The 13,860-nt window shown below is 45.0% G+C and overlaps 1 protein-coding gene across 3 annotated transcripts in view; it reads left to right on the top strand.

Annotated features, from left to right (window-relative positions):
• Kcnab1 (potassium voltage-gated channel subfamily A regulatory beta subunit 1) overlaps positions 1 to 13,860 on the top strand; it is a 338,516-nt gene that overhangs the window by 270,893 nt on the left and 53,763 nt on the right. For all 3 annotated transcript variants that reach the window (XM_075950414.1, XM_075950415.1, XM_075950416.1), the window contains exons 5-7: positions 1,588 to 1,632; positions 4,183 to 4,227; positions 7,443 to 7,486. In XM_075950414.1, the coding sequence (XP_075806529.1) occupies positions 1,588 to 1,632; positions 4,183 to 4,227; positions 7,443 to 7,486 (134 nt within the window). The remainder of the gene's footprint in view (positions 1 to 1,587; positions 1,633 to 4,182; positions 4,228 to 7,442; positions 7,487 to 13,860) is intronic.

Consider the following 13,860-nt stretch of genomic DNA (forward strand, 5'->3'; position numbering starts at 1 on the left):
AGCAGGTGGCAGAGAGTCCTCACTTCTGTTGAGGAGTGACTTCTAGTGTCTGGACCCGCGTGTTGAGTCGGTACTCTCAATATGGCTGGCCAAACCAGAACACGGAGCTGATGCTCTGTCAGGCCAGGTCACCAAGCACATGACACAACGTAACTATTGTGCTTTAGAATAGGGATGAAGCCCTGCTCTCCTGGAATAAACATGGGTGTCCAACTTCCATCAGTCACGGAAGCAGACATCCCTGCTGGTCTCGCGGGGGAACTGTGGAGTACAGCCCCATCAGGCCCGCTGCCCCTCCCTCAAGCAAGCGACAGTTGAGCTGAGGCTTGACCCATCAACCCCAGATGATAGAAGAACATTTTCCTTACTTTGTGTCCTCTTTTTAAGGCTCTGTATGTGCTTAAGGACCATCAGAGAACTTGTTGTTTATTAGTCCAAGAAAAGAAAGAAGTTGTAAGACCTTGCTCCTTTCTGCATGCCCTCTTGTCCGGGGTTTCTTCTTTGAATCTTGTACAACAGCAAACAGGCTAAGGCAGAGAAAGGAAATATTGTGAGCCTACTATAGACCTGACTGTAACTCCAATTCTGAGGGATAGTCACCTGAATCATTATTGAATTGTGGAATTGAGATAGGGTCTCACTGTGTGAGGTTACACGAAACAATAGCCAAACAAGAAGAAACAGAAAAGATTCCAGTACCATCCAATCTCTGTCCGTTTGGAGCAGGCTGCACAGCTAGCCTGCATCATAATGTCTTGGAGGCTGTACAAAAACAACATTTGTTTCTATAAAAGAATAGTTAGCAATGGCATCCGTATCTAGCTCACTGATGATCCAAGTGCTAACTGCGTTAACCTCCCCCCTCCTGTCTCTGGCAGCCCCACGGCTTCTCACGCTGAGGATCTAACTGGGAGGGATATAGGAGAGCATTGTAGTTTCCTCAATCCTGATGAGTCTGCCTGAGGAAGTAGAAGGGGGAGAGAATAATAAGATGTCTTCAGTACATCTTTCCACAGCCCAGTCTTGGTGACAGGAAAGGTATTGTAGTGTCTCCTTGTATCTTAGTCCTACGGCAAACGTTACTCAATCCTAGGACATTTTCAGTATGAATCACCATAACTGCTGGACTTGGGGACATTTGAATGCACATGTCGATTCTTTTTTTTCCTTCCAAGATCACCTGGGGGGGTCAATATTTTCTGTCTAAACAGTCTGAGGTCTCTTGTCCTCTGGGCACAACTAAATTGTTCCACCGCAATTAGATGGAGAAACCTTGCCTCTCGTTGAACGCCACAGAGTAGGATATTTTTATGTGGGACCAAGCTGCCAGATGACTCCTCTGTTTCTTATGTCAAGACCACAGGCGGTCTCTTGCCAGCGCCAGCATTTGGCAAGTGCTTCTGGAATGCCTGGGAGCCGGATTCTGCCGGCACAAGCAGAAACAGTGGAGACCGTGCTACCAGCTGAGAGAGCTTCTATTTTGGGGTTCTGTAGGCTCTGAGAGTTCAAAAATGGGAAGGCTGTAGTGCTGGGTTGACTCTTGCTTTTCTGAGACGCTGCCTTCTGAGACATTGTCTTCTCCTTCAGGGCTGAGGTGATCCTGGGGAACATCATCAAGAAGAAAGGCTGGAGGTAATCTCGTCTACCATAACTGCTTGTTGGCCTTTTTTAAAGACTCACTGGTTTGCCCCAGAAAAGCAAAAATAAAATCATATGGCACTGGACGAAAAGGCTGTCCCCAAAAGAAACCAACACTTGGTAAAGAAACAATCTCTAGTGGTTTAGAAATAAATACTGAGGAGTTCATTACTTGTATGTCAGAAATTCCTTAGCCACTGGCTCCAGTGAGTGACGGCAGGGTCAGGCAGAGAAGAAGAACCGTTTGTGAGGTATTTGAGCATCACAGAGAGTGGCGTTCTCACAGCTCTGACAGCACTTGTAATGAGTGAAGAAAGTGAGCCACAGGAAACCATCTAGACACACAGATTTAGGTTCACCTCTCATTTTGTTAACAGCTCTCTGCACAAAGCAACGATGAAACCAAAAAGCCCTTAGGATAATTGCCGAAAGCTGTCTCATCCGGGTACAGTTGCCAGCATCTGTCCTGGGTGCTTGGAGCTCTAGTTTCTGAGTATTCAGAGGAATGTCCACTATCCTTGGGGGCTCCAAGAAATTCAAGGAGTGTGTTCACCCATCCCTTCCACCAACCTTACACAAAGCAAGTGGCAATGGGGGGGTTACATGATGTTTGGATGGGGGAAGGGGAGATTCATGCAACACAGCAAAGCAAGACCAACAGCAAAGTAAAGACTGCCCTGTGCGTGAGGAAGGACAGGCAGTGGTTTTCCCTCAGCGAGCACCGATCCATCCTCCTTACTTGCAGAAACTATCGTACACACCTTGTGGAAAATAGATGCGTATGAATATTCCACAAGCCACCTTCCAGCCTTGCCAATAACAGCCCCAGCTAGTGCTATGCTATGAAAAGTTTATACGGTTCACATTTGCCCCCGGGAGGAGACCGGAGAGAGGATAAACCTTGCCATCCTAGCGTGGAGCCTAACCAAGCTGTTCAACTCGCTGGCTTGGCTCCCTGTTCTTCTGCTGTCACATGCCAGCAGCAGTGCCGGGCAAAAGTGATGTCGCATCTCTGAGCCTTGATTTCCCCGGCTGTAAAATGGCTGTGGAGGTGCCCTGCTGATGGAGCGAGAGGCGAGCAAAGCCTCGGGGGACTGTGTCATCTTCCTCCACCACCCGGAACAGTTACTCTGAGAGCCTCGAGGGCTCAGCGATCCTTTGTCAGGCTTCGATCTAATCTTGCCACTTGAGCCTAAACGCCAGTGTGGGGCGGACAGTTTTGTGGAGTCTAACATCAGTGTTTGGAGAGAATGTGCAGCTTTAGCAAAATATTTGCTCTGACTAATCAAAAGGGCTTATGTTTACTTTTTAATAATATTTTCAAACAACCTTGTTTTTGGAAGATAGAAAGTGTTTGCTAAAGGAGCCCTGGCTCCCCTGTGCAGATTGCCGTTACCATTGGTCGTGGAAGGCTGATGTGTTAATGTGAAAAGGACGTAGCCCATTAGGAGTATGCGACCCCCAGGACGATGTCTGCAGACCTTCCATCCTGTAACTCAAATTACTTTCCAGGGAATTAACTTAGTGGGATGGAGAGGCCGATGTTTTCAACACATTTTTCATTTTGCCACCAAGCTGTCAGAATTGTCCCCATCACCCCCCACTGGTCATCATTCATCACGGAGGCCTTGTACGCCCAAGAGTTTTAAGGTATCGACAGAATGATAACGTGACAGAATTATAAATGCCTTGTGTTTCAAATAATCCCAAAGTTGGGTCTTAATCTCTGAACCTCAAAAGATTTTATTCTAAACCAACGTGCACCGAGCTCTTGCTGCCTCCCAAGTTTAAATTATATTCCTGTGGTTCCCAAAGAACAGTTCTTCATGATCCTAACACTAGAGTGTTTGCTGCCCTTGGGTGGGGCTTTCGAGTGGGGAACCAGTTTGCCGACATGATGTTCGTGTTTCATCCCTTTGCAGTAAAGAGAAAGGACATTTGATAAAGGATTTCAAGCACCTACTGACTATGAGCCTTTAACTCATTGCTCCTGTTTCTTCAGTCACTTCCCGCTGCCCATGAGGGTACTGATTGGATACGATAGTAACTAGAAGACACTCGCGCCCATGCTCCTTGGCAGAGAGGAGGCTTCCTCCCAGGAAAGGTTCACAGGCCATCAACGTCATGCCAGATTCTAAATAAGTGTTAATCAGTGGCCGCTCCTCTGAGCTACCAAGGCAGCTCCTCCTGTAGGTCACCTCCATTCTCAGGAGCCATCTCTGACCTCCAAGATCACCTCAGCCAAAAGCTGTCAAAAGCACACATTGCAGCACCATGCACAGACATGCTGGGCAGCCCTCCTCCTCCTCCCAGGGTCTCCGGCAAAGATTGCTTCCTTTCAGTCCCTTCAAGGGTCTGGCTTCAAGTCACCTCTTACCAACTTCCCTTGTTCTCACATTTCCGGGCTATGAGTTCAGAACTCCGTCTCCACGTTCTTTTTGTAGTGAGGTACTATCGCCAATTCCTTCTGGTGCTATCATAATGATTCGGGCCATCAAGAACCCACAATGATCTGCTCTTTCTTTGTGTCTGTTTGATGTGCAGGAGGTCCAGCTTGGTCATCACAACCAAACTCTACTGGGGTGGAAAGTAAGTTAAACTCATTCATTCATTCATTCACTCATTCATTTATTCTATGAGATGAGATGTGGTGATACTTCATGCCTGAAGATCAGAGTGCAGAGCTAGTCACAAATGAAGAGTATTCTCAAAGAAATTTAGTACAGAGCAGGTGGCCACTTGCTACTAAGTGACCGGTGTAGATTTCTCAGTGTCATAGTTAACAACCATTTCCAAAACAGAGTTCAGAATTCAGGAAAACAAAGCACCACAAAAGACAAGCTCCTTAAATCTTCCAAATCGCAAAGATTTCCATGGAAGGCAAAGATAAAAGTATCCTGTTGGCCTCCCTGTTCAAGTCTCTGATCGTTTCTGCAGAAGGTTCTAAGAGTGCTGATCAGAAAGAACGTCACACTAGGGGGTGACAGACACTATCCTGTGTCGCTCACCAGCAGGTCAAATGAGAGCAGCCCTCTTGGCGTTGCTGGGTGCAGAACAAATCCCCAGGCTGAGCTGGATTCCAATGAACCAGCCTGTTAATGTTTGAACAGTGCTTACATTATTCAACAAGAACCAGGGAGCTGGCTGCTTTTATCAAAATGTAAGAAAACAGCACACTGGTCCTTATACGGGAGCAATGGCTGTCAAAATCTCAAAGATGCTGGTATTCTAACAATCGCAACAAACCAGAAACCGGCAAAACCTTACTGACCACCCTGAAATAGGTGGGGAGAAACAGAAAAGTGTCTGTTTTCTCTTTAGTTGTTGTCATCAGTTTGTGTTTTAAAATAGGAGGCCAGGACGAGTTTTTTTAGGAAGATCGTAATCACAAAGCTTGGTGTGTGCACACACACTTGCTCACATGGTGATGACCCTTGAGCTTGTTAAAAGATATGAAAACATAAAGATGGAATTTAGATTTTTATTCCTAATGTTCTCTTTTTTAGATAATACGGTACCTATAAGAAATCCAGGTGCCCATTTTCTGTAGTTTGATTGAGGAGATTCCCTATCCCTGTGTTTGCAATGGAACGTGAAACCTCGCCTCGAGGGCAAAGATAATCCAGAGATGAGACCAGACGCAAGGACCACTATGTAGCAGGGCTACACACAATTTTAACTGATGTTCTTGTAAAAGTCTGGGAACAGATACATTAAGCAGGCCAATGGTGGCACACAGGTCTGTAGAAGCTGTGCCAAAGCGTTGATGTTGAAGATGTACCTCACCAGCACTTAAGACCCAGCCACCACATCCTTTCCGCTTGCCCAGACTTTAGGGCTTTTCTGGAGTAACAGAAGCTGTCATCAAAGGCTTGTCTCGTCCCTTCAGATGATAATTTAAGGCTAGTTTATGGCATTTTTTTTAAAAAAATCATTATTGAATCATTTTTATTGTCAAAAAATGCTTTCAGATTTGCTTTATCCAAAAATTCAGCATCAGTGGTGTGCCCACAACAGAGTAAAGCTATGAACTTAGGCCAAGACTTTTTTCTTCTCTAGACTGGTCAGGAACAAGGCTTGAGCTGTGTATTGTGTTCTCTAAGGGAAGGGTGCGCATGGCTGATGGGTAGCTTGACCTAGAGCTGAGTGCCATCAACAACCTGGCCACATTAGGGTAACCATACTTGGGGTGCTGAGTGCTATCAACAGTCTCGCCACATTAGGGTCCCCTGGCCACATCTCTTAGGGTCCCCACAGTCGGGGTGCTGAGTGCTAGCAACAGCCTGGCCACATTAGGGTAACCATACTTGGGGTGCTGAGTGCTATCAAAAGTCTGGCCACATTAGGGTCCCCATACTTGGGGTGCTGAGTGCTAGCAACAGCCTGGCCACATTAGGGTCCCCATACTTGGGGTGCTGAGTGCTAGCAACATCCTGGCCACATTAGGGTCCCCATACTTGGGGTGCTGGGTGCTAGCAACAGCCTGGCCACATTAGGGTCCCCATACTTGGGGTGCTGAGTGCTATCAACAGCCTGGCCACATTAGGGTAACCATACTTGGAGTGCTGAGTGCTAGCAACAGCCTGGCCACATTAGGGTCCCCATACTTGGGGTGCTGAGTGCTAGCAACAGCCTGGCCACATTAGGGTCCCCATACTTGGGGTGCTGAGTGCTATCAACAGCCTGGCCACATCTCTTAGGGTCCTCACAGTTGGGGTGCTGAGTGCTATCAACAGCCTGGCCACATCTCTTAGGGTTTCCACACTTGGGGTGCTGAGTGCTAGCAACAGCCTGGCCACATTAGGGTCCCCATACTTGGGGTGCTGAGTGCTAGCAACATCCTGGCCACATTAGGGTCCCCATACTTGGGGTGCTGGGTGCTAGCAACAGCCTGGCCACATTAGGGTCCCCATACTTGGGGTGCTGAGTGCTATCAACAGCCTGGCCACATTAGGGTAACCATACTTGGAGTGCTGAGTGCTAGCAACAGCCTGGCCACATTAGGGTCCCCATACTTGGGGTGCTGAGTGCTAGCAACAGCCTGGACACATTAGGGTCCCCATACTTGGGGTGCTGAGTGCTATCAATAGCCTGGCCACATCTTTTAGGGTCCCCACACTTGGGGTACTGAGTGCTGCAACACCTCGCCTGGGCAACACAGTAGAGCTGGCCCTGAGTGTTGCAGCTGATGAGGGGCAGGGACCACTCTCCTGCTCTTATGACGTCAGGGGCAGTTCTTCCACCTTCTTCAGGGGGGATCTCACCCTCCCCCTGCCCATTATGCCATTTAACAGATGAGTAATGGGGGCAGCTCCCCCACCCATCAGAACTGGCTCACTCACACCTCAGCCAATAGGATCAGCTCTACTGTGCTGCCCAGGTGAGGAGCAGGGTCCACTTTCCGAGTGCTGCAGCTGGTGAGGGGAAGAAGGGTCAGCTCTCTCACCCACCACAGGAGGTAGCAGAGTCCAGGGTCTTTGAACCTGAGCAAGGGTTCTTTACAATGAATGCCTGCACATGTAAAAATGTCTGGATAAAGGGGTTTAGTGTTTAATGTGTCACATTGCAGCTTCCATGATGAGATTTTTCTCTTTCTTCCTCCCCCATTCCCCCCCCCACACACTTTTTTCTCCTAGATTTTCTTTATTTACTTTTTTGGGTGAGGGAGATGGGTAGGATTGAGAGGCATAATGCGGAAGACACAAAGAATAAATAAAAAGGAAGTTAAGAATGGGCATTATTCTGCATTTAGAAAATAAAACAGCATTCCCCAGCCAAAGCCCTCTACCTCTTTTCTGTTGCAGAGCTGAGACAGAGAGAGGATTGTCAAGAAAGCACATCATTGAAGGTGGGTACTGATGTTTCCATTTCCTTCTAGTCGAATAGGTTTAAAAACACATTGGAAAGGTGCGGGGAGCGGGGGAGATTCTTTACGAAGAGAGTGACCATCAACCAAGTTTCTTCCAGGGCTGGAGCTCAGGGAACCTGGAGATGCAGGAAGAATTAGGACCCGAAAGGGGAAGGTGAATTGTCTGGAGCTCTTCTCGTGTATAGTCACTGCTGCTGTAGTGAAGACCACAGGAGACCCAAGACAGCCTTACTGGGCTGTGAAAAACATAACCACAAAAGGGACCCACTAAAACTGTGGTTCCTTGGTTCTGAGAACAGTAACCACTATAACAGATGTGAAAACGTTTCCGTCAACCCCAAAAGTAACTTTGTACTCATTAGGAGTCACTTACCAAGGCCAGAGAGATGGCTCAGGGGTCAGGGCACTCCCTGATCTTACAGAGGACCAGAGTTTGATTGCTGGAGCCCACATCGAGCAGCTTACAACCACCTGTAACTCCAGCTCCAGAGGGTCCAGCACCACCTCTGGCCTCTGCCGGCACCGCCACATATAGGGCAAACATTCACACACATAAAAGTAAAAATAAAAAATAAATCTTTAGAAAAAAACATAAGTCATTCACCATCTCACTTTTACAGCCTTTTCCACACCCCTCCCCCCAAATACTAACCTACCATTCGTCTCTAAACACTTGGCCCTTCTGTAAATGTGATCACATGATTGATGGTATTTGGTGGCTGATTTCTTTCACTAGTCACAATGCCATGAGTCTGTACTTTACTTTTCTCTTTTTTTCCAAATAATATTCCACTCTGTGGATAGGCTAAACCTAAGTCATCCTTGTATCAGTGAATGTGCGTTTGCATTGTTCTCTCTTTGAGACTATTATGGAGAATTATGTAAATGTTCCTGTTTTGATTTGAGCACATGTTAACACTACTATACTATGTGTTGCCTGGCAGTGGTGATGGTGGTGCACACCTTTAATCCCAGCACTCAGGAGGCACAGGCAGGTGGATCTCTGTGAGTTCGAGGCCAGCCCGGTCTACAGAGTAAGTTCCAGGACAGTCAGAGCTACACAGAGAAACCTTGTCTTGGGGGAGAAATTTAAAAATAAACCGTGTGTGTGTGTGTGTGCGTGTGTGTGTGTGTGTGTGTGTGTGTGTGTGTGTGTGTGTGTGTGTAAGAGAGTGAGAGAGAAAGAGAGGGAGGGAGAAAAAGAGAATAGTTTATTACTACCCCTAGCTAAATTAACAGTGCCATTGTTTTCTTAATGGTAATCAAAATTTTATATAGATTAGAAATAAACAGAAAATAAAACAGCTTGCAAAAGCCATTATGTAGTAAGACACAGCTAGTTTATTTCACTGTAAGGAATGAGTTTTGAGTGTTTTTTATTTCTTGCTTGCTTGCCTGTATATAAAAGATTTTACACTTGTACATTTTGCTACAGTGGGGGGGGGGGAGTCTTAAGGCGCTGTCACGTATTTTCAATCTCGCTATATAAGTTCATGGACAAATTCATAGAAAAATCTAAGGTTTTTTGGCCACACCTGGTAGTACATGCCTGTAATCCTGCATATTCATATTACTGTAAAATATGTCAGACTAGTAGTAGAAAGAGATAATTCTGTTATTAGATTATTTAATTTCTATTTTATTACATTTTATTTTATTGGGTACAGGGAGGAGTGGGGTGCCAGGTCTCCAATGGGGAGATCAGAGAACAATTTGCAGGAGTCAGTTCTATTGTTCCATGGAGGTCCCCATGAGCAAACTTGGGCCGTTAGTCTTTACTTGGCAGGAGTTTTTCTTGTTAACATCTCACCAGTCCTCAATTGCTTAATTTTAATTTTAAAAGGAGACATTTGAAAGCATCTGTGTGTGTGTCTCCTTTTTTCCCTCCTCTCCCTCTCTCTCTCTCTCACACACACACACACACACTTTTAGCCATAAAGTTTATTATATCATTGGTTTAAAGTCATTATCTGAGGTTTGTATTTCTCACTTCTTTGTTTTATTTATGTGGCCATGAGCTGTGCATTTATGTACTAATAATTCCACATGTGCTGAGTAACTACAAGTTCCTTAAACATCTGCCTCCTTGGCTATAGCACAGATCACAAGTATTCCTATACTATAAGGTTACAATATAGAGAGCAAAACTCATTCATTCACATGAAGCATAATGACCATCACATAATGAACAGCGTCATTTTGTCACAATAATCAGCATTGCCTTATGGGCATAACTGCTTTATGGAGAACACTCTGTCCTGAGCCTGTGATAACGTGGAGTGCCATGATGAATGGCCACCCCCTTCCCTAAAGAAAGCTTCCAGTTTTCTCTTCTAAACACAATCTGCTGAGGTTTAGTGTACAATTGGATACTGAAGTCAAGCCTGCCCCTCCCAATCACCACCATTTCTGCTCTCGCATGGCCCAGCAGGTGTGTCCTCTACCATGGGGTTGGTCAATACCCAACAACCCAGCTGCCCAAGAAGGGCAGTGTGCTACCCAAAAAAAGGTCTTTTCTTTTTAATATAATCGGTTAGGAAAAGGGATTCAGAAAAAGGTTCACACTGGAATCTACCAAAAATAGATTTTATATATATATATATATATGTGTGTGTGTGTGTGTGTGTGTGTGTGTATTATTTTATATTATATTATATAAAATCAAAAAGAAAAAGAATGGAGAAACTCTTCTTTGAATACCCACTGTTTTAAGACTTAAGTGTGTTGGGGGGCCTTCGGAATTCTCTCTTTTCAATAGATTTTCTTCAAGGTCTCATGCAACTTAATAGGAATACCTTAGATTTCTACTTGTTTTAGTTAAAGAATTCTCAAAGGATGGTAAATCAGTTCAGCAGGAATCTAAGCCAACCCAGACTCACTTCCACACAAACTGTGAGGGTTTTGAGGTTGGGACCACTTGTTGTGTTTTTATTGGTGCTCTTTTGAAGTTCGTAGCTTCAGCCAAAGACAAGGGCTAATGAGTAGGAGGCGTACCCCCACAGGACATTTGTATGCAAATTGAAATTAAAGAATTAAATGAATTCCGCAGAGGCGGGCCGCCATGAGATTCTTAAACCAAAATACAGTTGGAAGAGGTTTACAGATAATTATACTTGGGTTTTATTGGCACATTCCCTGTGAGGAAGGTGACCTTATTAAACATTGTTGATTCGTGTGCACATTAAATCCAAGGAGCGATGTTGGAAAATACGACAAAGATGTCTTATCATGGACAGTCTTTGACTTCAGCCCAGTGGGTATGATTTCCTTCTTATTTTTGCAAGGAGAAAGAAGACATTTTGCCAAGAGGTTTATTATATCCTTTCTGAATCCCAAGGTCTTTGGAGATCTACAATCCTCTATACTCTTTGAGCTGATTCACAGCCATTTTCCTAAGACCCTAACTGTGCCTTAAGAATCAGACAGACCCAATTCTTTGAGTGCCTCACATAAAGAAATAGGAACAGTTTGGTAAGTCATTGTATTGGTCAGTGTCCTGGTGCTGTGAAGAGACACCATGACCACAGTAACTCGTAAAATCAGATAGATGGATGGCTCAGTGGTTAAGAGCTCTCCCAGAAGACCTGGGTTCAATTTCCAGCACCCACACAGCAGCTCACAACTGTCTGTGACTCTAATTCCAGGGGCTCCAATACCCTCACACAGACATACCTGCAGGCAAAACACCAATGCACACAAAATAAGCATTTAACTAGGGCTTACTTATAATTTCAGGAGCTTAATCCATTATCATCACGGTGGGAAGTGTGGTGGCATGGAGGCAGTGGAGGCAGACACTGAGCTAGAGGAATAGCTGAGAGTTCTACATCCAGATCCACAGGCGATAGGAGGAGAGACACTAAGTCTGGCATGAGACTGTAAAACATCAAAGTCCGCCTCCAGGGACACACTTTCTCCAACAAGGCCACGCTTCCTCCAAATAGTGCCACTCCCTGGGGTCCAAGCCTTCCAATCTAGGAGCCTTTGGGGGCCATTCTCATTCAAACCATCACAGTGACATTGTCACAATAAATACACTCCTCACAAGATTTTACAGTCAAAAGTGATGCCAAATCACAAGCTATTGCTGAAGGCTCGGGAGAGGAAAACAGGTGGCAAATCTCAGCTCAGAACTTTCCCCTGGGGGCCAAATGATAAAACCCAACCCCTCCTTTGAAAAAAAAAAAGGCCGTCAATAGTTTCTCAGTGAAAGAATACATTTTTGGAGCAAAGTGAGTGATCACAGTGTTCCTTTCCTGTATACCATGTTCATGAACACTCAAGCCCCATAATAAGCACGTTTCACAATGGAATGTGAAGCTGTATGTGATTTGAGTGGATTTGAATAGGTGCCTTTAGTAAAAGAAGCAGGTGTCAGAGAGGATCCCGCAGACGAAACTGGAGGCTGTATAGGGAAATCTTGTGCATTATTTAATACAACATTTTTCCAAGCTAGAGAGGAAAGCAAGAACGTGATAGATTTGATAAAGAAAAAAAAACAACTGTATTTAAATAGAGCCCTTGCAGACTGTGTACATTAATTAGCTATTGATACATGGTTAAAGCAACAACACTGAGCAGCTGATGCCCTTACAACCATGCCCGTCTGCTTAAAGTTTGCAATAAACTCATTGTTTTAGAAACCTGTGTAAAAATATCAGTTCTAAGACAAGCGCGGTAGTGCTCACCTTTAATCTCAGCACTGGGTAGACAGCGGCAGGCAGATCTCTGAATTCAAGGCTAATCTGGTCTACAGAGTGAGAGCTACACAGAGAAGCCCTGTTTCAAAAACAAACAACAGCAAAAGCAAAAAGCAAGAGGGTTGGAGAGACTGGCTCAGTGATTAAAAGTACTAGCTTCTCTTTCTGAGGTTCTGAGTTCAATTCCCAGCATCCAAATAGCAGCTCTGTAACTTGTAGATTCATGTGATCTAATGCCCTCTTCTGGAGTGCAGATATAAATGCAGACAAAAATACTCATACAGGAACAACACATCTTTAAAAAAAATAAGAAAAAACAAAATAAATGAATAAATAATTCTAAACACTATCAGAACCTAAAAGAAAAACAGACAGATCTATTTTCTTACAGTCACTTGAAAGTACTTAATTTTTTATCCTGTGAACTTTTGAAAGCTTGCCAGTTGACTTCTAGATACCACTTCTAGGGTGCGGAGCGTGCCTTCTGCTCCTTCAGGACTCGCTTCCCAAGATCCTTAGCGCCTTCTGCAAGCACACTGACCGCAGCTGTGTCCAGCTTGTTGGCTGCTCACGTGCTCCTGTGGTGGAGTCGGGATTCGTGCACTTCTGCACGTCTTTTTAAACTTAAAATGATACCTGGTTCCAACTCAGTGCTCAACAAAACATTTGCTAAAGGAAGGTTTATTTTAGCGAATCCCTAACTAGATCTTAAGGAGACATTTGTTCAGCGCATCGCCGTAGCGCTGTGATTTACCTGTTTCTCCAGGATTAAAGCATCAAACCTGCAAACGGTTGAATGTCCTGACTTGGTTTCGTCAGGATCACGACGTGAGAGATCAAAAACTGAAAATCATGTAAGGCAGGAACAATGCACTCTTGAAACCCTAAATGCAGCATTCATGAGACTAGGTCAGGAGAGCCAAGGCTTCTAAAGACGTCTGGGCTGCTTAGGCAGGCAAGGAGGGAGAAAGAAGGGGAGGGACGCTGGAGAGGGAGGACAGGAGGGAAAGAGAGAATCCAGATGGGAGAGGAAGAAGGAGAGAGAAGGGCAGGGACGCTGGAGAAGGGAGGACAGGAGGGAAAGAGAGAATCCAGATGGGAGAGGAAGAAGGAGAGAGAAGGGAGGGAGAAAAAAAGAGAGGAAGGAAAGGGATAATTGAGGAAGGAGAGGAGGGAGGAGGGACTAGCTGGCACAGTGAATTTCCCTTCAAGGTGCTCCCTGAGGAAGTCAGTGCTATCCCAACCACGGAAGAGTTACTTGCCTGTCTGCTCTGACCTCCTCATCAAAGCTCTTTACACCCTTTCTCCATGAACAGAAAATATTTCCAGGGCTCTATTCCAGCATTCCATTTTTCTGTCCAAAAAGTAATTGTGGCTATCCAATAAACTAGCCTGAAAATCAAACTTAAATGAGCCAAATTTAAATTTATAAGGGCCTCATTTAACAGGCAATTAATTTTATGCTTATAATAAAAAGAGAAACCCTTCCATCTTCCCAAGGGATTAAAGAGGCTGATAAGGAACTGCTGTGCCCCCCCGGGAAGGAGATAAAACAGTTCTCTGAGCCCCGCCCTCCTTTTGATTGCATAATACATATAATACGTTCTGTTTTGGGGAAGTATTCATATTAGTGAAATTCATTAATTTTTTCCT

Source organism: Microtus pennsylvanicus, chromosome 16, assembly GCF_037038515.1.
Source record: "Microtus pennsylvanicus isolate mMicPen1 chromosome 16, mMicPen1.hap1, whole genome shotgun sequence".
NCBI lineage: Eukaryota > Metazoa > Chordata > Mammalia > Rodentia > Cricetidae > Microtus > Microtus pennsylvanicus.